Source organism: Brienomyrus brachyistius, chromosome 10, assembly GCF_023856365.1.
Source record: "Brienomyrus brachyistius isolate T26 chromosome 10, BBRACH_0.4, whole genome shotgun sequence".
Taxonomy (NCBI): Eukaryota; Metazoa; Chordata; class Actinopteri; order Osteoglossiformes; family Mormyridae; genus Brienomyrus; species Brienomyrus brachyistius.
In genome coordinates, this window is record NC_064542.1 from 24116665 (window position 1) to 24144207 (window position 27543).

Here is a 27543-nt window from a genome sequence, read left to right on the forward strand (position 1 = left end):
CAGAGTGATTTTAAGTGGGTGATTGTTCGTGCATCTTTTACTTTTGTGCTTTATTTCTGAAGCTGACAGATTAGTTCTTGGATCCGGTATCATTTGGGGAAAATGTGCTCTTTAAGGCTGTTTTAGGGGATATTATGTACAATCAATGACACTTGAAGTTATGCGTACAGCAATGCCTGCTGTCACCAAGTCCATTTTCTATCACATAAAAGCAATTTACACCTTTGCTGGTGTCTCCCACATTTTGCTTTTGTTCTTTGACAGCTTCTCACTGCGCTGAATCATCCCCTGATAAGACTAAAAGGACTCAATTGTTTGTGTTTACAACGAGGGTGACAATTCGGGTCCGTAATACCGAGCTGTTGTTACAGTTTGCAATCCGCACGAGTTCGTCTCCTAGCAAATGGTCATTCACATGCCGGTAAAAGGCTGCAGGTGACTGCTGCACCCTGGCTCTATCTGCAAGACGCACCCGGCTGGTAAAATCATCAGCGAGCCGCTGTGATGTGCACCAGGCTGGCGGCGTGTAACAGGAGACCCCAGACAAATGTAAACTGCAGATTTAGTTTTAATCCCTTGAACTGAGACCAAAATTTAAATAAATCCCCAAACTGAAAATGAAATTTCTTTTGCTTAATGACAGTGCGGTTTGGCCATTTCAGTTTGCAACAAAATTCAAAACAAAGCATTTTTTCCTGGACATTGATCCATTTCAAATGAATGTGACTAAATATTTCACCCAACAAAACAGCTATTCTCTCTTCCCACTAAAATGCAAGGCCGAGGCTGACTATGCAGAACCATTGTAGACTATAAGTCACTCCTGAATACCATTGAGTCAACTAATACGGTCTTCACATGATCTGGAGTGCAGTAGGGGCATGGGTACCCTTGGCAGATTCAGGGGGCCCAGCGGTTTACAGGGGCCCTTGAATATATAAAATGTTACATAATAATTTCGGTGTGGGGGGGGGTGTTCAGAGTGATATTTTGTCGGGGGGTCTGGAATTTTTAGTTTTAGAATAGTGATACTTCCAATCTCTGCGGGGGCGTTCTTGCTCATTCTGAGATAGATGGAGAGCGAACTTGGGGGTCACAGTGCAGGGGGGGTCACAATGCAAAGGGGGTCACAGTGCCAGGTGAACTAGGGCCACCTCCCGTTGCCTGGGGGTTAAGAGTCTTGCTCAAGGGTCCACAGGCACGTGATTATTCTGCCAAGGCCGGACCTTGATGCCTACTGATCATAAGCATGGAGGCTTAGCCCACTGACCTGTATGGTGAAGGCATCAGACATTAAAGTCCGGGAGTGTCACAGCCACAGCCACAGTCACAGCCACAATCACAGTCACAGCCACAATCACAGTCACAGCCATAGCCACAGTCAGAATCACAGTCACAATCACATCCACAGCCACAATCACAGTCACAGCCACAATCACAGTCACAGCCACAGTCACATCCACAGTCACAATCACAGTCACAATCACAGCCACAATCACAGTCAAAATCACACCCACAGTCACAATCACAGTAACAATCACAGTCACAGCCACAATCACAGTCACAGCCATAGTAACATCCACAGTCACAGCCTCAGCCACAGTAATATCCATAATCACAGCCACATCCACAGTCACAGCTACAATCACAGCCACAATCACAGTCACAAACACAGCCGCAGTCACAGCCACAGTAATATCCACAGCCACATCTAGTCACAGCCACAATCACCGCCTCAGCCACAGTAACATCCACAGTCACATCCACAGTCACAGCCAGTCACAGTCACATTGACAGCCACAGTCACAGTTACAGCCACAGTCACAGCCACATGCACATTGACAGCCACAGTCACAGTCACATTGACAGTCACAGCCATTCACATCCACAGTCACAGTCACATTGACAGCCACAGTCACAGTCGTAATGGTGTACTCCTTTCCTTCAGGGTTCTCAATACTACAAGCCATCATGGAGTCGGCGGTCGCCAGCAACTGGCAAGTGACGGCGCGCTCAGTGGGGAGCGTCACAGACCCTCAGGAGTACAGGCGCATCATCGAGGAGATGGACAGGCGACAGGAGAAGCGCTACCTGATAGACTGTGAGGTGGACAGGATTAACGACATCCTGGAGCAGGTACGTGCGGCCGGGGAGTCGCCCGCCTGCTCCGTTGGCTTCCCAATTCCCGTTCGGGGTGACACCGGCAAGCTGATGACCGGCCAATGGCCCGTTTAATCCCCCGCAGCGAGCCAGAACCTTTAGACACTGGGTTCAGCTCGGTGTTTGGTAAGAACTGGCTAGAAAACCGACACTGGGGAGAGTTGAAGGAAACAAAATTAAATTTAGACAAAGAGCATGCGTGCTGACGAAAGCAGATGAGCATCTCGACTTCTTCCCTCCTCCCTGAAGTAGCTAATGTTGTAATAAAGGCCCTCGGTGTTGCAGCCGAGGCAATCAGCTACTCGGTTAAACAGCCTAACTCTGCATTCATTTAGACATATTGTTTTGTTCCACTGCACAATAATTCTGAATGAGTTTGAGGTTAGCTCTGTTCATGAATTTAATTCCCACAGTCATCATTTAATACAAAATGCCTTTTAGTATTAATTTACTGCATCTAATTTAATTCTTGTGATGCAAATTCTTGTGCTCAGAGGGTCTCCGTTAAATTACATTAAGCACAATTCCTTTATTTTTTTTTCCTACGGATATTGTCTGCTTTTGGGAGTGTGAGAAATATCCATTACAAATTACGTGTTAGATATGATAATGAGCCTGTTTTTGACGTCTTATTCCGCCCCCCACGTGGACAAGAAATCCAGATTATATAATATTGCAGGTCCTTGTGAGTTTCTGGTACAGCACAGAAATGTAGCGCCATTGCTCCTTACGCATCAGAAGCAGGACCTCACCTACCCATGTCACACTCCGCGGTCCATCTGTGAAAACCAGGAGTAGCAGTTAATTAGACAGCACCGGCGTGTCCTGGGGTCTAGTCCTAAAAGGGACACAGCTGTTTTCAGGTCCTGTTCCGCCTGAGCTCACATTGGATAAATTGGACATAATTGGACAGATATCAGTGCCTCTGGCATTTCTGGCGGTTTCAGTCCAGGGGCTGGATTGGTGCTCATGTGTAGGAGGGGTGCCGTCGCGGAGGGATGTGCTGTGGGGACACATACACGGCACGGTCCGTCTCAGATTAGACGTAGGCACCGACGGAGAAGCGGTGTTTCGAGGGAGCAGCCTTGCTCAGGTAAGTTAAAGATGAGCACTCCTTCTAATCTCACCCACTGAGCTTCCTATCCAGCCTCTGTTTTCATGGCCTTTTTCTTCAATTTAAAGCGTGCGGGAGCCCAGACGAAGCTTTAAATAACCTCGGCTACGTTCATAAAGCACAAGGAGACTGAAATAATATGATACAGATTACAATGTGTGTCAGCTAATGGTATTAGCCCAGTAACACTGTGCCTATAACGAAATACTCCATTTGCATCGGCTTCCAGACTTGCTGAGCTAATTTTAAGGCGCTGGGGAAAGTAGGTAAAAAGAAAACGAAAGAGAAAACGCCCAGTTTCCATGACCTGGTATTGATGCGCCGGTTGTCTGTGGCACATTTCTCAAGGAGACTGCATTTGTGACCCACATTACTCAGTGTCAGAAATACTCTAATACCAGCTACTCTAGTGCTGTCAGAACGGCAGAGTGAGAACAGCCAGCCCACTTCAGAGCCAAGCTAGAAAAATGATGACCTACAGCTTTGCATGACATATTTTTTTTTAATAAAAAGCAGCAACTCCACTAAAACTCTGTGCCGCTTCCGGACAGCATGTCGGAATTGGATCTTTATTTTATTTATCTATTTATTTATTTGTTTGTTTGTTTCTTTAAATAACTTTTGGTCCACCCACAGATTGGAAGGACTCCAAGTATGATAATTAACCACTGGAAAAAAAATTAATTTCCATGATTTTCACATCACTGAGCAGTATCAGTGGATGACTGTCCTTCCCACCTGATTCATGTCCTTAACTTCATAGCCCTTTGTTAACCACGGATTCCAAACTTAAATGAGATGGAATATAGTGGACAATCCATTGTCGCGTATAGTTTGGTGGAACCTTTTTCTTTTTAGGCCTGAAGCAGCAATATTTTGTTGTATCAGCAGCTATTTGTTGTACATTTGAACTTGAAATCAGACATAATAGAGCAGTACAAGATTTTATTACACCTGGAAAACAATGGTTGTATACTGTATTCTTTAGAAAAATATAATTATGTTTAAATCTGTGATAGACATACAGACATTGTGATTGTTTAGTAACAGCTATACTCTACTTTTTACTTATTTCTTTGCTCCAGGGATCCATACAATACTGATCAATACTGAAGTTCATCCTGAAAATATCATAGCATTTTTTCATCTCTCAAGCACTTATCCAGTATGCCGGTCAGGGGATGAGTCATTTCTTCCTCATTTAAATTAATTTAAGGGTGAATCCTTCCAGCTAATATTAAGTTAACATGCATACAGTCAGCAGTTTTATTTTGTGTCCATCCCAATGTAGGCAAATGCACAGCCTCGTTTTGCGAATGTATATAACAGAGTGAAACTGTTTTAGATCAGCCTCAAGCTGATAAATTCAGCAGAACATTTATTTGAAGATCTTTATTGTTTGTTACCACAAAGAGCCGGGTCAGGTGGCAATTACATTAATTGCCATTTATTAGCTAGTGCCCCACGGAAAGGTCCAGAAAACGTACCCACCTCCAGCCCCCGCAGCCGCCTTGACGAGCTCCTCTATACGTACAACAGGCCCCCCAGGAAGCCAATCATGCTTAGGAGGAGAGTAATAAATATTATTACTGGTGGAGTTGGGAGGCTTGAAGGCACCAGCCATGCATGTCGTCAGTATGGAAGAGGGAGGCGTAGATGCCGAACAAGTAACGGCTCCTTGGAGAGGTCTAGGGCCCGTTGGCTACTCAAAGGGAGCAGCGTGCCGTCGATTCGACGGAAGAGTTAGCGGCAGGCAATGAAACGCTAGACTGCTTTAGGCGTCCAGAGATGACTAGTGAGGCAGTCTCTTGTCCAAGACAGAGAATCTTTTCTTAATATAAGTACAGCTGTAACCTGTGGCAGGACCTGAGCTTGATGTAACTGGTACAGCTACAAAGGAGAGTTCATGGTCTCCTCCTTAAACTCATGTCAGCCTTTGATGGTGGATGTGTCAGGCATCTAAGCCGGTCACTTTTGTGGCCATGGGCGGATTCATAGCCTAACCTGCTCATAGCCAGCAGACCGATTTCTCGCCATGACTGGTATTTTTTCAGGAGTAGGGAGTTATTAACTACTTTGTTTAACTGTCAAATGTTGCGAAAGTTTTTTAATATATGCATTTTTAATCTATGGTAGAAATTAGCCGTCTCGGATTATGGTTTTGTCCTCCTCCCTGGGAATTTTTTTTAAATAATAAAGACTTTGTATTACTTTGTCTGGTGTTCTGCAAAGTACAAATCATATACATTATACATTGTGATTTACACTATACTTACTGTTTATCTGGATGGTAGCATTTGAGTGCATCTACACATATACATTTATATTGTCTCACAATGTACTACAACAATATCCTCATTTAGACTGCAAAAATTTAGCATTAGATCTGCAAATATGTGACCCAAAAGCCCACAGATTCATCTGAGTACAGCCTCACTGTAAATGTCTTGGCTCCCTACACAAGATCCAGCAGCATTTTCACAATAGGTCGGTAATGTCAGCTCACAGCCGAGCGATCCACCTTCACTTTGGTCAGGCACGTCGCCTCAATTTCAGAGAGAGGACAGACAGAACGGTGGCATTACTGCCTTTATCAGAGAGGCCACGGATCCCGGCCCTGCTTATTGTCACCGGGGCGATGGGAAGAGGAAGGGACAGGGACAGGGACAGGGACAGGGACAGGGACAGGGACAGCGTGTGCGGGGCGTCACAGGAGACGAGCCCCTTTCAGCACTATCAGTGTAGCTATGGAACGTTCACGGCTTCTACTGACTCAATGGGATTATCGCTTTGGTTTCACTGACAGTGGCCTATAAATACTTCTACCTCACCATCTCTGGGACTCAGTGAAAAAGCGCTACTCATTCACATCTTTTTTCCTGCTATTCAAAGAACGCCTGCTTTTGAGATTTGGGCAGGCAGACACTTTTTATTTATTATTTTGTATTATATATTTTCCCTTGAGGTCGGCTCCCTATCGAGCCTCGCTCTGTAAACGCATCTCGGCAGGTCGTCCCCTGCATTGGCGCCGACGCCGGCCTGCAGCTGCACGGTCGCGGCCTTGGAGCACAGATGCCGCGTTGTTGCTTCTCATAGATGCGGCCAAAATGGCAGGCACACGCCTACAGCGGCGCCGTCCTCCAACCCCTTCAGCTCGCGTGTGGCAACAGCCAACTCGTTGACAACTACTCACTTCCAGGAATGTTATAGCGAGGAGAGTGGGGGGGGAGACAGAGGATGTCTGTTGATTTGCAGAAGACAGAGTGTGTTCTGGGACGGAGTGAAAGATAGTCTGTGATTCTTTTCTACACATTAATCTATGAATAAAAGACCCATAAGGAAGAACGAGGGATATCATGAGACACCATAATCACACAATACCTTGAAGATCCTCTAATTGGGTCTCCTGGTCACAAAGTACATAGTTCCAATTAGTTTAACTGTATGACCTGCTAATGCACGATGCTCTAAACGTTAGACTTGATCATTAGATTATATGCCATATCAAAGGCCATTAGAACAACTGAGGAACAAAATTTCCCAACATTTTAAGCATCCAGAGATCCCCATTTCGGTAAATGACACCCTTGCAGGAGGGTCACGTTCCTGGATGTAAAACCTTTTTCCATGACAAGAATGGGCGTAAATTAACATTGTAAATATGGACATCTTAGCCCCTATAAAGGAGAAATCCTGGAGAAATAACTGTCACACTTCATTGATGCTTTGGATATTAATGCAAAGTTCTTCTTTTCTGGAGGGTAGCCAAATCTGTTTAAGTCGTAGAAGCGAGAGCCCAGGTCTCGCCAAGCAGAGAGGCTGTCCGTAGACACTTCAGCCAGTTAATTAGGAAATATTTCTCCAGGAATCCTCAGGATTCTTGGCCTCGGAGCATGAACTGGGCCTGAAGGAAAGGAAATGATGTTCTTTAGCCTCAGGAGGTTTCTGGATGTGTTGTGGCCTCCTGTCTCTGGTTGCAAGTAATAATTATTCATATGCAATTTCTAAAGTATATGCAACAACAGTGCAGACCCTACAGACCACAGTACCATGAGATACATGGTGTCTGACAGGGTCTCTTTGCTCAAGTAACTGACCAGTTAAACACCTTCAAAACTGTCCATAAAGTTAATATTTACAGTTTACTGAACTGGATATTAAACCTTTGAACACTATTCCCTTCACCAACAACAGAATGATGCCTCATGATACTGGAAATACTAAGAGATTCAAAAGCATTGATCTGACTGTGGACACGACCTTTTACATTTGGTTCACTACTGTATAATATTTTATGAATGATATCCTTGAGTAACAGTGACCCAGACAGGAGAAAAGGGTATGCTTTGACTCAGTGCTTACCAGTTAAAAGCATTTATTAACCTTCTTCAAAGAGGTCTATGAAGAAACAGCCCAAACGGCTATCCATTACACCAGGTTTCGGGCTCCAGAGATCAAGACTCCCAACACGACTGGAAATATGGAACCAATGAGACTTGGGCCACTGACTGGATGCACAGACCCCAGGATGAGGTGAACCAGAAGGTCAACTTGAGTGCAGAGGACTGAAGAACCCAGACCAGGAATCTAAAATGTCAAAAGACCACAGGACACACGTGTGTAACCTCACCCCAAAGACAGGGTACCAGTGACAGCACTTGGGATCCTGAATCCATAAACCAGAAAACTGGCAAACCAGAAACCCAAAGCAAGATTCTAGTCAACAAGAACCAAGACCTCCACGCCATCAAGCCAGGACCTGCTGGCAGGTGACAGGAACAAAGGAAACAGACCTACGCCAGGAAACAAACCTTTGACTGACTGACAGCTGAGCCCAGTGCTCCAAGAGCACTGGTGATGGTAGAGCATTGAAAATTACTTACTGCTCAGCTTAAGTAAGGTTAAGCTGTAATTACCATCAGCCTAGAGCAGGTTAAATTGCCTTGTTAGTAAATCAGGGGCAGGTGTGACAACCCTAAGTTAATACATATATTATTTCAGCCTCCTATCCAAGCTGCAGGCGATTCCTGGTGTTTTGTCTTGGTTTTTGAATTGACTCTGAGTACAGCATCCCTGGGTCATTCAGCTTGTATTTGTCCTTCAAGACTTAATGAAAAGTCCTCTCTGTGTTGGGTGTCCTCTTTCTCAAAGGAGAACAGAAGGTGGCAGAGGGGCAGCTAAGGGGTCAGTGTTTCCCTGAGAGAAGAACGAGCTGCCTGCTGAGTCAAGCAGACACAGTGTGTTTCTGCAGTGCTCTTCCTCAAGGTAGCTGTTCCTTAGGGCAGCTGAATGGTACCGTTTGGGTGCGGTGATGTCACCCACTGAAATCTCACGCTGAGCCTGGAGGTACATATACCTTGTTTTATTTTTTATATCTTTAAACAGTCTGAATTTGGCAGTACCACATTTGAAAATGCAAAACAGATTTTCTACTTGGTTAACATTACAAGCAGCCAACAGTCAATGTGGAAAAAAGCAAAGCAGCGGAAGTGATAAGTCGATTATAAGCTTTATGGCGCAAAACTTCCAAACAGCATTGGGGAAACCTTGACCGAATTTCCTTTCATGCCAGGGAATCGCAGCCTGACACTGGCGAAATAGGAAACTGTTCAGTTCGTCACGCGCGCAAAATCTAGGAATTTGCTTTATAGTATAAATATCCCATATCCATTTAGGGCAAAGCTGATTACCCAAATCACATTAGCACCACCACAGGTCTCTGAGTGTGCATCTCCGCCGCTACGCCTCAGCTCCCCTGCCACTGGCAGTATTTAGTAGCCGCCCTGGGAATGTGATCCGAAGGGCAGGGAATGAAGGTGTACTGTGTAATACCAGCGGAATGATGCTCGGCCGGAGTGGTCCTATGGAAATGAGCGGCGCCCTTTAGCGGAGCAGACCTTTGGCTCCGAGGAGACTGGCAGGCTGCACCACGGGGCCTAGTTGCTTCATTAAGCCCTTAGTGTGCTGTCGCCCTCATGCTGAGACCCCTCCGCTCGCTAGAAGGGCTGGAACGGCAACCCTGCCATGCCTCTCCTGCCTGTCGAGTGACCAACATTCACGATGTCCTGGTGTTGGCCTCTCCGACGTTCTACATCAGTGCTTCTCAAAGTGGGGGTTGCGAGCGGGGCTCCTCAAATCTGGACCTCGATGCCGAATCCCGGCCTTGTTTTCCGTTCTCGCAGCTAATTAGTTTAATAATGATTGATTCTGATTGGCCACAGAGGCTTCATACCTGGGTCACAGGTAAAGACAGGCTGGGAAACCAGCAGGGCTCAGACCGTAGGACTGTGATTTGAATAGCCCTGATTTGTGAATATTTGAATATGTTTATAATTGTTTTAAAACTTTTTTTATCTTAAAAGATGAAACCAGGATAAAACAATACAAATGTACACAAGTGCTAATGTTTGCTTTTTTCAACCACTTAGTGGGGGTCGTGTGTCTCTGACGCAATTATTTTTAGGGTTGCAGGCTAAAAAGTTTGGGAACCCACATCCCAGATGGTCCTAACATTCTTGAAAGAAGCTATTACATATTATTTTTAACCAATCTGTTCTGAAAATAATATCATTACAATGTCCCTGCGGTATCTCTTTTCATTTAAAGCTCCATTTGCATCTTGAGTAGAAATGTATTTGCATCACACTGTATTTGTGTGGCTAATGCTCCTGCATTTTCACTGACTGCACCAATTTCTACTGAGGAATCCAGGGATTCCTAATGGGAAAGAGCCCAGGGTGTATGGCAGAGCAGTCACCTTGACAGTCACCTTGACGGTCACCTTGACGGTCACCTTGACGGTCACCTTGACAGTCACCTTGATGGATTAAGGACACGTTCTCTCCAGAGGCAATCAGAACGTCTTAAAACTAGAGTAACCGGTGTACTGTAATCGCGAGCATCAGAGGCACAGCAAGTCTGATTTGAAAGCTGGAGTGTGGTTGTATGTATTCATATCTGTGGCATGTTTGACCAGAATTTCTACAGAATGTGTGTCGCACGTTGTGAAGATGCCTGTGAACTAGCGGGACACAAGCAAGGTTGGCTTGCTGAACAAATGGAGCCCTAACATGACAGCCAAGCTTCTCGACTGAGGAATGACAGAACTTAACAGTTACTTCTCAGCCTTTCACTGCCCTGTTCCTGTAATATCCTGGCATGAGGCAAATTTCAGATTTTAATGACGTTACTCGAGCCAGGCATGAGTCATGTAACTCACAAAACTAAGTAGCCTGAAGAGGGCCACGATAAACAGTCTCTGTGGCAGTTCCACATGCAGTTTCCTGTACATGGAACTACAATACATAAGCAAGTGTCAATATTTTTTTAACATATCATACTGCAGTGATTCATGAGATATAAACACCCACATAAAGCACAACATTGTGTGGGTTTTCCGTAATAGAGACGCTCTGGGCATGCATTCTCCTCAAAGCAGCGCAGTTATTTAAGGTGTGCTTCACGTGAAGAGGGACGGGCACTCCTGACTAGCAGAGCACTGCCCCACAAGTGGAAAGCCACAAAACTGCCACTGGGAATGGAACATTTAACTGGTTAATTAATACTAGGTTGGGAGAGTGTGTCATGGTGCAGTGAAGACATGCTGATGCCACTAGGAGACACTTCTCACGCAGTGATCTCACTGGATGCACTTGTTTGCCTTGTTTCTGATTTTCAGGGTTTCTCCTAAGTACCTGAAAAGGTAGATTGCATTAAAAGATTTTACGCATGAGTGCACTTTTTTGGAGAGTTTCATTATTAACACATTTATGCATTTTTATGCAAGCAGGTGGCTCTTGTGAGATGGAATGAGGTAGACTTTTCTGATGACTTATGATACAATTATAAACACAGTATCTTCAGAATATCTCAAAAATTCAGTAATGCTTTATATTAACTGCACCTTCATATTGCCTTTATAATGAATTCATAGAACATTCAGTGCACCTTCATAATGCCTTTATAATGCATTCATAGAACATTCAGTGCATTCGGAAGACATTCATAAACAGCATGTATGTATATCTTATATCCTAATATACCTTATGAGTTTTAATATACATTAACAAATATCATATTATTATACAATTATAATGTTTGTTATCATATAATGTTTGTTACTAGTGTATATTAAAGCTGCTAAAACTGTTTGAATGTTATGGTATACTTACAGACATGCGTTATGATGATGCAGTCGATGTTTGCGAATGCAGTGTAAAGCAGTTATGAAGGTGCTGCGTTATATTATGAAGCTTTACCAAAAGGGTCACCATCTAATTCAGAGAAGTCTACATGATGAGGAATCCCATGTATTTCCTCTGCTTTTATAACTCCTTAGTGTCTATCATAGAAGACAATTAAATGAAGATAAGTAGGGCAAGAGGTTTGTTTTACACTGATTAATGTGAATCATAATGACCACAGCATGGAGAAACCCCAGCAAGACAAATTGCCCTTAAACTTGATATTAACCAAATCATAGCAGTAAATGCAAGCACTGTGGAGAAGTTCTGGCGAAAAGTAAGTAATTCAAATGCTCGCTGCCTCTTAGAGCCGACGGCAAAAATCCAGGTAAACAATTCAAAGCGGAAAAAAATAAATAAAAAGGCGCCTGAAGCTTTTGTCTTGGATGTTTGTTGCGTCTGGCCGTTGCCCGAGGACACCAAAGGCTTTCAGTGCTTTAGCTTTCTGCTTTTGAGGGAAAAGGTATTTAATGTGGATAAAGCTTTTATGCTGTGCCCCAGTCTTTAGAGAATCATTCCAGTCAGGGTTTGCCAACCTGTCCATACATGGACAAATATTCCGCTGCAAGACTGTTCCATGTCCATAGCAAAACATTTAGACTGAGCAAAGAAGACAAGGGCTGAGTCTGAATTCAGCGGCTGCATCCTTCTAAGGCTGAATTACGGCTGTCCCATCTCCAAGGCTCTGTCAAATGCGTCTGCAGATACGTCCTTCTTTCCCGGATCCGCTAAGGATGCGGCAGATGGATCCTTTGCAGCCCAACATATCCCAAGATTTATTGCGCAGAGATAAACGTGGTGAGTCCCGGCTGGGTGATAGGAGCAGCGTTTTGCGACTCCAGGATGAAGGCGGGAATAGCTGGTGATGCAAATAGGAAATTAGCCGTAGGCCAGACCGTCCCACTTGACAACATAGATCATGTCCGAAGGATGCAGCCCCTGAATTTGGACACGTTTTTAAAGACTTAAGAATTGCATTTTGATCCTCAGGCCCATTTGGTGACTTATATTGTACTTGCGCGTGTTCCGATATCCATAAATTGTCCAACATGTTTGCAGTTTAAGCGTAGTGTGAAGCGCTATACTTACGCTTTTATAGGATAAATGTATTTAATGTAAGTGGCAGGTTTGCTGGGAACAAAGCAGGTGAAACTTTAAAGCACAACATGCAGATGGCATAATAAATAACAGCGAATGTGTAAGGGGGATGCCGACGCAGGCAGACAGGCAAGAAAATTAGTGAAACTGGTGAGGTGTGTATAATTTAAAGTTCTTTGCAGGATGCTGCTGGTCAGTGACCAAGCAGTATTCTCTGGACAAATGTGTCTGTATATTTCAAATGCTGTCAGCTGCAGTACCTGTAGGCAGTCCTTCTGTGTTACCTAAAATTCCTTTTATATGCAAAAATGTTTCTGTTCGCTTGTTCTTGTGTCAATTAAGAAAGAAAATTAGAGGAGAGCAAGGCTTCAAAGACTTGACTGTTTGTAGAATTTTAAAAAGGTTCTTTCCTCATAATTCAAATGTATTCAATCAGCAAAAAACATATGCTTCCTTTTGTCCTCTAAAAGATAACATTCTGAAGTTTTCCTTTTAATAAAATCCTTCGTGAAAGAACTCTTAGCTCAAAGGGAGTTTGAATGTTCCTTGTTTGTCCATCCCATAAAAAACTGAAACAGAAGGATGAAACAGGACTCACCAATGTTTCCCAACCTGGTTCTCGGGGACCCATAGACAGTCCACGTTTTTGCTCCCTCCCAGCTCCCTGCCAGACAGTCCAAGTTTTTGCTCCCTCCCAGCTCCCTGCCAGACAGTCCACGTTTTTGCTCCCTCCCAGCTCTGCCAGACAGTCCACATTTGTGCTCCCTCCCAGCTCCCTGCCAGACAGTCCACGTTTTTGCTCCCTCCCAGCTCCCTGCCAGACAGTCCACGTTTTTGCTCCCTCCCAGCTCCCTGCCAGACAGTACACATTTTTGCTCCCTCCCAACTCCCGACCAGACAATCCACATTCTTGTTTCCTCCCAGCTCCCTACTGGGAACAAAAACATGGACTGTCTGCGGCTCCCCAAGGACCAGATTGGGATACACTACTTTACAGCATAGACACACGACAGTTAAACTAGTGGTGTGGTATTCACCCCAGTGGTGTCAGCCCGGAGACACTCACCTCAGTTCTACCCTACAGGTTGTGGCTCTCGGGAAGAACAGCCGTGGTTACCACTACATTCTGGCCAACTTGGTGAGTAACATACTTTCCGTACTCCCACCTGAGGACATCTTTTTAAAGCAGCATTACTCCGTTTTTTAATGGTATTGATTTTTTGAGTCAGTCGTAGCCTTGTGATGTAACACCCTTATTCTGCAAGGGTGTCTTCGGTATATTTCTGGAAATTAGGGGGGAAAACATGAACGATCTCACCACATTTTGCCCTTGTTTGCAGCATAGAATTGTACCCGAGGATTTGTACTGATAAGCAAGTTCAGCAAGTGATATGTGTGTCATACAATACAGTATAAAAATATCAGTGAATGTACTGTAAAAAGAAGCATCCCTAAAAAACAGTCCTCTACCTAGACATCTCTGAATTTCCTCTTTTTCTTGGGTTCCAGGGTTTTTCCAACATCAGTCTGGACAAGGTCTTCCTCGGCGGGGCGAACATCACTGGCTTTCAGATAATAAACCCCGAAAATCCCATTGTGCAGCAGTTTCTCCAGCGCTGGGACCGGCTGGATGAGAGGGAATTCCCCGAAGCCAGGAACACACCCCTGAAGGTGAGTCTTTGATGGCCATGCAAGCCTGGGTGACTCCCATGGAGTCTCCCTATCAATAAGGAGATTATTACATGGAGCTCATTCTGGAGCTTAACCACATGCCTAATTACGAGGTATTCAAAAAAACAAGTCAGCGACATTCCATTAATTAAAGTAAACGCCATTATTCATTTTCCCACAGTATTTCAGATGTTGCTATTCTCACATTTATAGCACCTTTTAGTGTCACACAGCTATAAGCAAATGATTAATAACATACAAAACAGATAAAGATCCAGTTGTCTGTGGTTCCCAGAACCTTGATATGGCTCATAAAAATTAGCAGCTAGCAATTGACTGGCTCTGAATCCATAACCGTAAATGGATTTTGTGAACAAGGACTTCAGTAGTTAGAAAGCAGAAATATGTCTTGATTACTTACATAGGAACAGAGCAGTCGCTTTGCTAAATCTCCTGATAAATTACAGATTTTCTGGGCACCTCCCCTCCCCCCCCCCCCCCCCCCCCCCCCCACACACACACACAGCACTCAGCAAAATCTCACACTTTTTCACAACCTGATGTTTACAAGTATGTCCTGCCACACTTCTACAGCTTTAGTTATTTTGAAAATGTTGGGGTGCCTTTGCATTGCACCCTAAGAATGCACAGTCCATGGAGAGTCGAATTTCGCTGGTCATTGTAGAATAAGTGTCCGAGCATTTCTGTGGACAGTATTCCACCAGCCCACAGAACATTCTGGCTTTTGAGCAGGGGTTGGTTCATTTTCAAAAATAAACTATATACTTTCTACATTCACACATTCACAACATTATGTTCACATCTAAAAAAATGTAAATGGTTAAACTTATGAAATCAGCGATTGATCTGCCGGCACCCCCTATGCCCCCACTAGCTTAAAAAAATATATAAAAAATTTGTAATTTTTTTTTATGTGATGGACACCAGTCTGCAGACACCAAAGGGCTGCCAACCCCTATCGTACAGCGCATAGGTATCGGCACTGTGACCCTAGCTGTAGCATGTCTGAATGAAAAACATTTCATAATTTTAGTACTTTAGTTCTACTATAACAATGTTTATGGGCCTAGCTGTACAAAAACTGCTAAACGTAGGTAGAAATTGCCCTCTGGGGATCTATAAAATGCCATTGTACTCCCTGTTTCACAAAGAAAATAATCATCCTTGAGCCATAGTGTTTATCCTCAAAAAACATTAAAGGATTTTAAATGAATGTCTCCTTCTGTACAAGCATCATAAGGATACCTTTACGAACATAAAAAACTCCGCGACAGATGTTACCCTCTTTAAAAACTTGACTAATGTTATGCAAATTTGACTGACTTGAAACGAAGCAGACCCATCAAGAGAAACGGAAAATGTAGGCAGAAACTCCTGTAACTCCTCTAGAAGTTGCTCTGTAGACGTAAACATGCAGCGTGCAACCAGAAATACATGCTGAAGGTCTGGTCTGCATCAGCTGGACTTCTGAGGGTGAAATTAGCATTTCTCCTGAATGGATGAATGGAATTTTAACAGGCGAAGATAACGTCTACCACTGCTCTTCCTCTCCAGTGAAATGTGTGAGGAGCTTCCTCTGATAGCCGGCTTTATTTTTCATGTAATTTTTCCCAAGCGGAGCAATTAATCTGTCTTCAGCTGCTGTCACTGTTTCATGGCCCTTAGATTTACCATTTTAAGAGACCGACGCAAGACAGCAAGATGTGTTTCCTCCTACAAAATGAAACCTCCTCGAGCTTCGCTCCGAATGCTGGAAATGATTCTGAACTGCTGAGGCCGTCAGCAGAATTTTTATTCTATCACCCACTGAGTCAGTGCTATTGTACAGCCATATCCACTACTGTGATGCAGAATCATTCCCTGCTTTCGTCACTGGGCATCTGCAATATTCCTTCCTTTTATGTGTAAATATTCCCTCAGACAGACTTCAATATAAGCTAAACAGCACCTAAAACAATTTAAAATACTCTAGAACTTAGTTGATTTATGGAATTTTATACTTAATTTAATTTTTCATAAAGGCTTGTTTTTTGTTTTATCCAGTGACTAATTTCCTGCTTTATCCAGTGACTAATCTGTGCAATTTGGCTGCCTCTGATAAAACAGACCATAGAATAAATACTGAGAGGGGAAAAAAATTAAATGAAAAAGCGTGTCCCGCTTTCTGATGAAAGAAACTGAAATGCCGAGTAGAGGGAGGCTGTTCCGCATGGAGAGCGCGCAGCCTCTGATGCGCCGTGCCGTGCATGTCGCAGTACACGTCGGCGCTGACCCACGATGCCGTGCTGGTGATCGCCGAGGCCTTCCGGTACCTGCGACGCCAGCGGGTGGACGTGTCCCGGAGGGGTAGCGCCGGGGACTGCCTGGCTAACCCTGCGGTGCCCTGGAGCCAGGGCATCGATATCGAACGGGCCCTCAAGATGGTAAGGGCTCTGTTCCGTGTCCGCATTTTCTGGCCATCTCGACTTCCAGAATTGGATGGATGGAAGATCTAATGCAGTTTTTCTCAGTCCAGTCCTCCAGGACCCCCTGCGGTCCATGTTTTTGCTCCCTCCCAAAAACCAAGGACCGGTTTGAGAAACATTATTCAAATAGATACAGATTCCCAACTTTTCTTGCTGGCTGTCTTAGTCAAGCACATAAAAAATAATAATTTTAGCTCTTGCATAAAGCCCCTTTCCCACTTACTACTAACAGTGTTTGCCAGTTTGCAGTGGGCGAGAGCGCAGGTGCCTGAGCTGTCCTCAGCGTTTTTCTCTGTTACCACCCGGCAGGTCCAAGTTCAAGGCATGACTGGAAACATCCAGTTTGACAGCTTCGGCCGGCGATCGAATTACACCATCGATGTTTACGAGATGAAAACAGGTGGGCCGCGAAAGGTAAGCGGCCCCCATACCTCTGCGTGGGGGGGGGGGGGCACTTGAATTAGACGCAGAACATCATCGGCATAAAAAAAGGCTCAATGCATGAGCCGCTTCAGCAGAGAGCCTTGAGAACACAGACTGGAACATGTATGAAAATCCGAACAGAGGAGCACTTTCTGCTCCGCCTTAATCAGCTTCTAGAATAAAACCTCGTATTGGCCTTGATTTCATTGCAGAGAAGCGCTGAGTACCTGCGTACAAATGTAAAATTTATTTTTGGGACTGTTTTCCATGAATTAAATCTTTAAAGAGAGGAACTGTGCGTAGGCAGTCTGCTTGGGTTCCTTTGTACGAGTACTATGACACCTGAGGCCATATTCTCAATGGCTCACAGGAGACGGGGAAGTTTGGGGCCATTTGTAAGGCAGAACGCAGCCGTCTGCACAGCAGAGCCATTCCCCACCAATTAGCACCCTTTCCCGGGAGAGCCAGCCAATCAGAGTCAGCGCCTCGTCGAGCCTGGCTCGCAGGGGGGACACAGGGGGGGTGCGTGAGGCCCCCCCCATGCCCTAGAGAGGCTAATGCGTAACCCCCTCCCTTACCCTGTGGCAGGACTATTATCAGCACCCATCCCATTACAGGGATCGTGCTGCTACAAAGGAAGCCGTGCTGATAGCCATTTATACAGCAATCTGTACTATAAGAGCTCAGTCACTGCTGAATTAGAGCAGGGAAAAGTAACATATTCCCATGTACATTAATTATTGGTAGATTTCCTACATGGGCACAGGCTCCGCTGCTGGCTGATATTGCACTCTCGCGGCTCGTAAATGGTGTCATCTGCTCCTCTGCAGAAAAGGGAGTCCGGCAGGCATGGGGCAGTGTTACAAACACCGTCATTATCCCATCGTGCCGCGAGTCGTCCCCAGGTAGACATCAGGAGGCAGGAAGACGAAAACGCCCATTAGCAGTGATTCGGATGCAGCGCAGGAAACAGCGCGCCTCCTATTTAAAAATAAATATGAGGTCAGCTGACCCTGTAGCTCCATGCCTTATACTCCTCCCAGACGTATCTGTGCTTTCCAGCCGGTAACCATGACAAAGCTAGAGCCGCTCCTATAACTATGACATCATTATTCGTGCCTCCACTCTGCTGACAGTCATAGAAAAGAAGAAAAATGAAACTCGCCGATAATAACAATTATGTTTGTCACTTTCAGATCGGGTACTGGAACGAGTATGAAAGATTTGTAAATATTATGGATCAGCAGGTCACCAACGAGTCTTCTGTGGAAAACCGAACAATTGTGGTCACTACTATTATGGTACACTTTCCACGCTGTTTTAAATGTTTCACTAATTCTGCCACTCAAGGTCAAGGTGTTGATTCCAAGATGGATGCATTCTGTCCTGGGGCGGGTAGAAAAATGTCTTTTTATATGTTGCTTTCCACCCACTCACTACATTTTGAAACAGTCGCCACAAAGAGTGTTTCAACTGTACCAGTGTGGGTGACAAAGCATTTTGATTCTCCATACCTCAGTGGCCTGTTGTAGCAGTGACATCACAATAACGGCTTTTGGTAATGTAATGGTAGGGTGTACTCCATCAAATAGACAGAGTTCATACGTAAGTAAACCTTCTTTTCTCATTAAGTAAATGGTCAATGACACTTGGGGTAAATTTGCAAGGAAAAAAAACCTAAAATATATATATATATATTTATATATACATCCAATGGTTTCCTTCTCGCAATGCAAAATATCCGGCGAGGGTATAAATTACTTAAGACCTTCGGGGTTTTTAGTATTTATGCTCTTACTCAGCGTTGCTTTGCATTACTCTGGGGAAGGGTTCTGTGCTCAAGTATGACCATCTCCACGGATACCGGCTGGTGTGTCAGAAATAATTGTTCCTCGTTAAATATGTGGGGGAAAATCGTAAACTTGGGCAAATAATATGGGTCATTTTTAAATGTAAAATAAAGGTATCCTTTATCTTACCTTTAATATACTGGCCCCTAAATATTTGCTTTTCTGACTCTGCCTAAAATGACCTCATTTTCGGCAGATTCAAGCAACTAAAAATTCACAGTATAAATTTATGAAATTTGTCAAATGCGTTTGAGGCCGGAGTAACGGAGCCTCGAGTGCAGACACAATTGTTTATGTACTTTTCCACATGATCTCAAAGCGGTTTACCTTTGGAGTGCAGGTGATGATTAAAAAGCATTTCGTAGTCACTCCAATGGCAAATAAACACCAGTGAACTCACGAGGGAGCGTTTTTCATTTCAATGGAGGTAAAAGGATACATTCAGCACAGAACAAATAAACCATTGAAAACCCACTAGCATCCCATTGTCCCTGGTTCTTACAGGGATGTGTTTTCTCTGTGAGCAGATCTTTTGTATGGTCATGATGTTGAAAAGAAAAAAATAAATAAAAAAAGCACGTAAAATCCTGGCATATTCTGTATGTGAGACATTTGCGTTTTGGACTATGGTGAGTTTATTTTCTTTTCTTTACTGGGAATGTGGCAGCCTCCTTGCGCATTTGTGCAACGTGCCTGGCAATGTTCAGATGCTAGCAGCACTGTCTGATCCCTCTCCAGTCACTGCCATTTACTTTATGAACTGGAAAGTATCCCGAAACCGACGCACAGCAAATGCAGTTTCGAAGGGCTGGCTTGAGGGATTATGGGAGGCCACGTGATTACTCATCTGGCTGTGCGGCTGAAATGGGGAAAGTCCATGCATTTGCTTGTGAATCGGACCCCTCCCCCAACCACCACCACCACCTCTAACCTCCCACCCCCAAGTCCCCATGGCAGGGTTCTCCGTTTGTGAGCTATACCGTCTCTCCTGTGACACCCCCTGTGGGCTCTGTTGTTGTCTGCAGTGGTCAGAGCATGCGAGCATGCAGCCCAAGGCCGGAGGGCTCTGATGCTTTGACTGTGCTGTATGCGTGTGTGCCTGAGCATGTGTGACCGTGACTTGGAATGTGTTTAATTAACAGGAAGCGCCGTACGTGATGTTCAAGAAAAACCACATGCATCTGGAAGGGAATGACAAGTATGAAGGCTACTGTGTCGATTTAGCTTCCGAAATTGCAAAACACGTGGGGATAAAGTACAAACTGTCCATTGTAATGGATGGAAAGTATGGTGCAAGGGATCCTGAGACCAAAACATGGAACGGGATGGTGGGTGAACTTGTGTATGGGGTAAGTAATGAGCAGGAATCTGCTAACCTGTAACACCTCTGATCCCTCAGCCACAAAGGAACAAGCTTAGCTAAGAATGTGAAATGATGGTTTATGTAAAAGATTAGTACGCTGGTTCCCAACCTGGTCCCCGGCGACCCCCAGACAGTCCACGTTTTTGCTCCCTCCCAGCTCTCTACTGGGGCTGGGACTGTCTGGCTGGGAGCTGGGTGGGACTATTGGGGGGGGGGGGGGGAGGACCGGTTTGAGAAACACTAGTTTACGGGAAATTGGTCATGGAAGGAGATCAGGCTACAAATGTATGTAAAACTCAAACAACAAATTGCCAATTTGCGCATGCAGTACACAGCACTACACTGAAATATACTACGTTCCTCAGAGAATGCCTGCTGAATCCCATCTGTTTCTGGCCCTTGGAAGGGTGTGTTTTCCTCTGAAGTGCAATCTGCACAAGCCAGTAGGGTCAGATGCAGACTTAGACAGTTTGCATGATTTGATGATGTCACAGCGTATGCTATTAATGAAGGGGCTCTGTGTTTTAAGGCAGGTTAGAAAAACAGCATCCGACTGCAGGAAGAGCAGATTTTCAGAAACACTAAGTATGAATTCTGGGATTTATTTCCTCTTTTTCGTGCTCCGAATAGCGGAGCAGGAACATATACAAAATGTATGAGCACTGGGCCTCCTCATCTGTTCAATTTCCTAACCATCACCCACAAAGATTGGCCAGTTTGATTTGCTAACCTTAGAAAATTATCCTATAAATTGGAAAACTCCACTCCACGCAGATAAAGAGGAAAAAATCTCCTCATCAACCATCCAGACAGTGTCTGAAATGACGACATCCATCCATATTTTTTGCACAATAGACAGAAAGCCCAAATTATTCTCCGGGATTCTGACCTTTTGACCAGTGCATTAATTGGATTTTAGTAATCTCTTAAAGGTCTGATATTTAATTTAAGTGTCCAAAAAATGCCCTTTAGTGCACTATTTATGCCTGTATTGATTAATCATTTTCCAAGCCCCTCATTACATTTAAATGGCCGTAACAACACAACAATCTTGTTGTCAGTTCCGTTATAAGAGAAAAATACTTATTGGTGGCCTTCGCTTCTGTACCCGTTATCATGTTCCTGTGCTCGTGTGCATGTGTCTGTAGGAAGCATTTTGATAAATTCCAGCTTTACCTGCTAGCTGTAGGCACGTTTTGTGCATTTTCCTGCATTTTCCTGTCCAGTGAGGCTCACGAAAAGCTCAAAATGCGGAGGACAAGAAAAATCTTTCGTCTCCCACAAGTTCCATTTTGGCAAAAATGTCTTGACTGATAAAAAGCGGAGAGAATGGTGATGTAGGCGTTTCAAGTGGGCTGCTGTTACAGCGACACAACAAATAAAGAAAGATGATCATACAATACTATTCATAATCCCGCTATGAGCTGCAAGAGACATTTCTGCTTTACCAATAAATCACTTAGATCACTAATTAGCTATTTATATGCAAATGATTCAGTGATATATTGACATGACGCCAGTGAGAGTCGCATCAAAAACAAGAAAAAATAAGCCCTAAGCTGTTTCTCCTTTTCCATCATAGCGTTCTCTTTCCGCAGTATTTCTCACTGAATGATCGGATAATAATGTGATCGTTACAAGATCCAATAGATAGGGGCCACCACCAAAGGATGGTTTTGCATTTGCAGTTTCCCCTTTGTGAAAATCAGAACAAAGTAGCATTTCTGTCCTTTTGTGTGGATCACAGTGGGTGGTTGATGATTCGTCCAGTTCCCATTTCACTGGCATCTACTCTCTCTGTAGTAGCATTCACGGAGATCTTTTTCCTCAAATAAACATCACCACTGAAGTGATGTTTTTAGTAATCTGATATTAAACATACGCAATGGATTTTGACAATGAGGTTATATGTCTTCTGCACGTTACAAAGAACATAAATTTGACTCCCATCTTAATGAAATGCCTCAGGGTTCTGTTAGGCTGATTTTCTTTTCATACAAGGATGACCCAGTGCCCATTTCAGTGTGCCTGACACGTCCGTATGTGGACAACATTTTAAAAGATGAGGTTAAATTTATATTTAACAATAATATTTTTTAGGTGAAATTACACAGAAATCTAGTATCACAAGCGTAATATGACAGATGTTGCTTAGGGTTTTTACCACCAAAGATGTGGTCAACTGACTTAGAAAAAGTACAACATTGTTGCCTTGAAACTGCGCCGTTGATCTTGTTGGTCTGCCTGTCTAAAAATGACTTTGAATGAGGTAAAAAAAAAAAAGGTTATGTCTCGGGAAACCATGTCTAGCTGTCTCGATCTTATTGTTATTGATTATGTTTTGAAAACCTTGTCTTGAACTTTCATTTTCATGTGAATGATTAGTGGGAACCAGACTCTCTGGAATAATCAGTGTGCTTTGTTCATAAAAAAGAGATTTTTTTCCCTTGAACTGAGATTTTAACCATATTAATTCAAGATCTAATGTCTCATGTCCAGTGTAAAATTAAGACAGTTCAGGAGGCAAGAGGGGAAAAGAATTCAGAGGGATTGATGAAATCTGCTGAATTTGATAACTAACATGTGCCATGTTCCCATTTCCAGAGAGCAGATATAGCTGTTGCACCACTAACTATAACGCTGGTTCGAGAAGAAGTCATTGACTTTTCTAAGCCTTTTATGAGCTTGGGGATCTCCATTATGATTAAGAAGCCCCAAAAGTCCAAACCTGGAGTATTTTCCTTCCTCGACCCCTTGGCCTACGAAATTTGGATGTGTATAGTGTTTGCCTATATCGGCGTCAGTGTGGTCCTTTTCCTGGTCAGCCGCTTCAGCCCTTATGAGTGGCATCTGGATGAAAACGACGAGGCCAAAGACCCACAGACCCCTCCGGACCCACCAAATGACTTTGGGATATTTAATAGTCTCTGGTTCTCCCTGGGAGCCTTTATGCAGCAAGGATGTGATATTTCACCAAGGTGAGTTATGTCGCCGGTGCGCGTCGGGCACTGTGTGGTCACACTAATGCCATCATTATCCAATGTGCTTAATGTCCGGTGCTGTGAACTACTGTCTATGAAGGAACCTCCATCCTCAGTGCTGAAGATGGCACAATTGTTTACTTCATCGCTCCTTCTTTTTCCTGGAAATTGGCCTAACGGATGAAGCCCTTGTGACTGTGAGACGTCTACACTGTGTTTATGGCGCTGATTATCTTCAACCTTCTGTCTTTGATATTATGCCTGTTTCATCCCTTGGTCCATCTATTCATTAATCAGTCAGTACGGGAAAAGACGGCTTATTGTTTAGGTTATCGGGGCCACATTGAGGCAGGATGCCAAACAATTTGGGTCCCTCCATAGCCCTGGTCGTCATAGATTACTTACTGCAAGTATCCTATGTTCCTGTGTGGAAGTGATCACAGCCAGTCCATGGGACGTCTCAGTGCGGATGAAAGGTTGATGAATATGCTGATGAGCACGACGGTGAAAGTGAATAATGGCTCGATAATGTCATTTGCCATGTTTGACTTAAGGGGTGACAATGGACAACAGAACCATTCTTTTAATTAAAGTAAGATGTTCAGACTATTTATTCTGTCCAGTGGAAAACTGGAACTGACCGACTTCACACATTATACAGGCTCACTAAGTAAATTGCTCATCTGGATTAAAGTCACTGAGAAGAAGTACGTTCTTACATAACTTTTCCGTTCGATTTTGTCCAAAAGTGGGGGGAGCCTGTGTTCCATTCTGATAGGTTAGAGATTATGGGATGGGCTTTCCACAGCTCGCAGGTTAGCAAACATCACACGAGACATGCCAAACAACTGCAGTCTCTAAGAGGGAAGCTCGCTATCGCAATCATTGTCATAATAAGTTCATGCTTGTCTCACAAAGATCTTCCAAGAACACAAGGAACAACAAATTTAAACATGTGCGATCAGTGTCATTTTCCAGAGTCCTCTAATAATATCTGTTAGAGTGTAATTACCTTATTTACATCATGCTGTTTTAGTTGCGTTTTTTTGCAACGTAATACAGAAGTAAACACTGCGGTTAGTTGCCATTTCCATCAACTTTTCCCCTGTTCGAAGTTCTATTAGCAGTCGAGTGTGTACACAAGCACACAATGCTGTTCTTAATTCGTTTCAAAATCAACTTCTAATGTTGTTGCTAATTCTTTGCTAAGCCCTCTGGGGGTTCTGTCTGGGGAGGGGCGCTATATAAAAATAAACTAAGTGAGCAAGTAATTGGATTCTAAAGCATAAATTGGTCTCTGGTGGTTAGACTTTATGTAAATAAGTATGTTTAGTCTCAGCAATGAACAAAATTTAATCAATACATTTGAATATGTTCTATCAATAGGATATATTGAGCTAATATTTCGTAGTCCAACAAATATGGTGTTTTTTTTACAACGCAATATTTTCGCCAATAAAGCATATATGCCAAAAACATACCTTAAGACACATAAAATGTTACTAGTACACTGTATGTAAACTATTTACCCAAAAGGTAAGTAATGTTTTTCTCCGTCATTGCTGCCTCAAAGCAACGAGTTTGACCCTGAGACCTTCAATTTGGAAGTGTTTTGAGGTGACAGGCTGGACTTGCGGTTTTTTGGAATGAAAAGCACAAACAAGTTCGTCTTGCAAATTTAGCAAGTTAATGACATTAAGCTACAGCCCCAGCACTTATACTCCAGAGGGTTAATGAGGATTATAGACAGAACTTGAACAACATGTACAGAATGATGGAAGTATCCCACAATTATTAAACACACTGAAGTCAAATCAGTGTGGAAGGCTGGATCTAACTGGGTTTTTTTGTGCAGTGCTGGAAGACATCCCCACTAATGATCCGTCCTTTTCTTCTCTCTGTCCATCTGTCTCAGGTCTTTATCGGGGAGGATAGTGGGTGGAGTCTGGTGGTTCTTCACCCTCATCATCATTTCGTCCTATACGGCCAACCTGGCCGCCTTCCTCACGGTGGAGAGGATGGTCTCCCCCATCGAAAGCGCAGAGGATCTTGCCAAACAAACGGAGATTGCATACGGAACCCTGGACTCAGGCTCCACCAAAGAGTTCTTTAGAGTGAGTTTCAAACACCATCACTTTAAGTGTTGACAAAATCAGTAGAATATCTTACTTATTAAGAGTCACAGTTATGCTGCCATTCGCTTGAATGGAAATAACATGCTAGATAAAGGCAGAGCAAACTCAGAAGTGGAGAGTTCAGGTCCAGAAAGTAAAAACCCAGACCAAGATTTTGTTTCAACCAACTAGCATAAAGAGTCACATTGTAGTCAACTGGCTGGTTGAAACAAAATCTTGGTCTGGATTTTTACTTTCTGGACTTGAACTACCCACATACTAGGAAAGCAACATGAGAAAAAATGATGAGAGGCTTCTAAAGAGAAAGAAGAACAATGACTTAGGTGCTAATATATAATCATACCAAAGAAACATCTATGTCTGTCATGAAATATTCAACTGTTGTCAAAAAATGCCCTAACAGAAGTGAACGAAATCTACAAAGATTAGAGAAAAACGTATTTATTACGTTTCCAGTCCTACTGGAAGTCTAATGTATGGCACATAAGTATTATGTACTCCCGTGATGTAGGCAATATAAAAGCCAAGCTATTTATTTAGCCTTTGTATATCATTATTTATTTTTTTAGTGTTTATTTAAAAAATTTGAAGTGCACGTTAAAGAAGATAAGTGGTGATCAAAAGGCTCATGCTTCTTAACACCCCAACTGATTCAAAATATAATTAAAACGAGGTCTAATAAACAGGACCCCTGACGGCGAAATACTAAATCTGAAAAGCATGCCGGATGAATTAAGGATGATGCTGCTTGGTACGTGGGAGATGACACTGCAACTTATTAAAGATTTATTGCCTGCATCATCTTTCCTATTAGAATGGACAGATGATGGACAGCAGGAACTTGTAGTAAACTGCAGCGTGGTGGGGAAGTGCTGTGTATTATGTGCTCTGCAGAAAGACTCTTTACTTTCGCAAAGTCAGTTAATGTTTCCCTGATTGACATGTGCTGTTTCATCGTGTAGCCAAAGGTTTGCAGCAGAGGTAATTGAAAGATGGTTAGAGACTCACACATTTCACATATACTACATAATGAGTGTCCTAGTTATACTCTCAGCCTTCAAATTGGGAATGACATGTGCAAGTTGCTATTCCAGGGGAGTTTTAATTAACGCTGTAGATGGCTGACGAGGAAAAGAAATACTGATTAATAGGGGTTCAAGTTCTATTTTAAATCTGTTCTTCAGGAAAGACATTCTGGCTTAATTAGACCCATACAGCACAAAGCAGCTGGAAATTTTAAAATCAAACACAGCCCTTGCCTCTGATATGAAATTTGTCTTCATCTTTTACATATTCATCTCACTTTTAAATATCCTCACAGGTGTCGGTTGATCTTCAAGTTAATTGCAATAAAAAAAAAATATATCAGAATAAACATTCTTATTTTAGTTGTCCTGTGTCTAAAACTGTCAGACTTCTCAGAAAAATAAAAACTGCAGTTTATAGATAGACACACAAATATGACTTTCTGTATGGTTCTTATGCTGTTCAGAGAAAAACCCGTTGGTACTTTCTGCTCTCCCATTTATGCAATTACTGATTGCGCCCAGGACATTATTTCCAGTAAGCCTGAGCTCTTCCGACAGCATAAACGAAATTACGCTGCCGATGACTAATGTGTTGTGCTCGAAAGGGCAGTCAGCCTGAAGTCTAAATCACTGCGATAGTGCGTTCAGTTTTGTTTGCCATTAACTGAAGTCAGGTGTAAACACGGACAGTTGTCGTAAGCCGAACAGAACACACGTTCTAAGACAGAACCGGCTAGCGTTCCGGGCATATCTGGCTAAGTCATGGCAGTAGGGTTCAGGGTCGATGGGTCCCTTCATTGGGTCTCGAGACTATCAAACTGATCAGTCACGTATTTTGTGTTTTACACTGTATTGTGTGAGTGGCTTTGACACTATGTTGATTGTGTATTTGTTAAATTTTACAACACTGCGGTGGTTGTAACTACACATTTAGTTTACCCATTAGACAGTACTTCTCAAGGTGTGAAGGGCTCCGGAATATGATGTTCAA

The 27543-nt window shown here is 43.4% G+C and overlaps 1 protein-coding gene and 1 long non-coding RNA gene across 9 annotated transcripts in view; one reads left to right on the top strand and one right to left on the bottom strand.

The window, feature by feature from the left end:
• The window catches only part of gria3b (glutamate receptor, ionotropic, AMPA 3b), a 97810-nt gene that overhangs the window by 53500 nt on the left and 16767 nt on the right, over window positions 1–27543 (top strand). For all 8 annotated transcript variants that reach the window (XR_007400423.1, XR_007400424.1, XR_007400426.1 and 5 more), the window contains exons 4-12: window positions 1949–2136; window positions 13700–13753; window positions 14125–14286; window positions 16563–16730; window positions 17082–17186; window positions 18392–18496; window positions 20188–20394; window positions 23013–23386; window positions 25305–25503. Coding sequence is in view for 5 of the 8 variants with exons in the window: in XM_049029056.1 (XP_048885013.1) it covers window positions 1949–2136; window positions 13700–13753; window positions 14125–14286; window positions 16563–16730; window positions 17082–17186; window positions 18392–18496; window positions 20188–20394; window positions 23013–23386; window positions 25305–25503 (1562 nt within the window). In the remaining 3 variants the exon portion in view is untranslated. The remainder of the gene's footprint in view (window positions 1–1948; window positions 2137–13699; window positions 13754–14124; window positions 14287–16562; window positions 16731–17081; window positions 17187–18391; window positions 18497–20187; window positions 20395–23012; window positions 23387–25304; window positions 25504–27543) is intronic.
• LOC125750801 (uncharacterized) lies at window positions 5943–8175 on the bottom strand. The gene is made up of 3 exons (XR_007400427.1): window positions 8086–8175; window positions 7637–7861; window positions 5943–7178 (listed from the first exon to the last, which is right to left on the bottom strand). It is a non-coding gene; the product is annotated as an uncharacterized LOC125750801 (long non-coding RNA).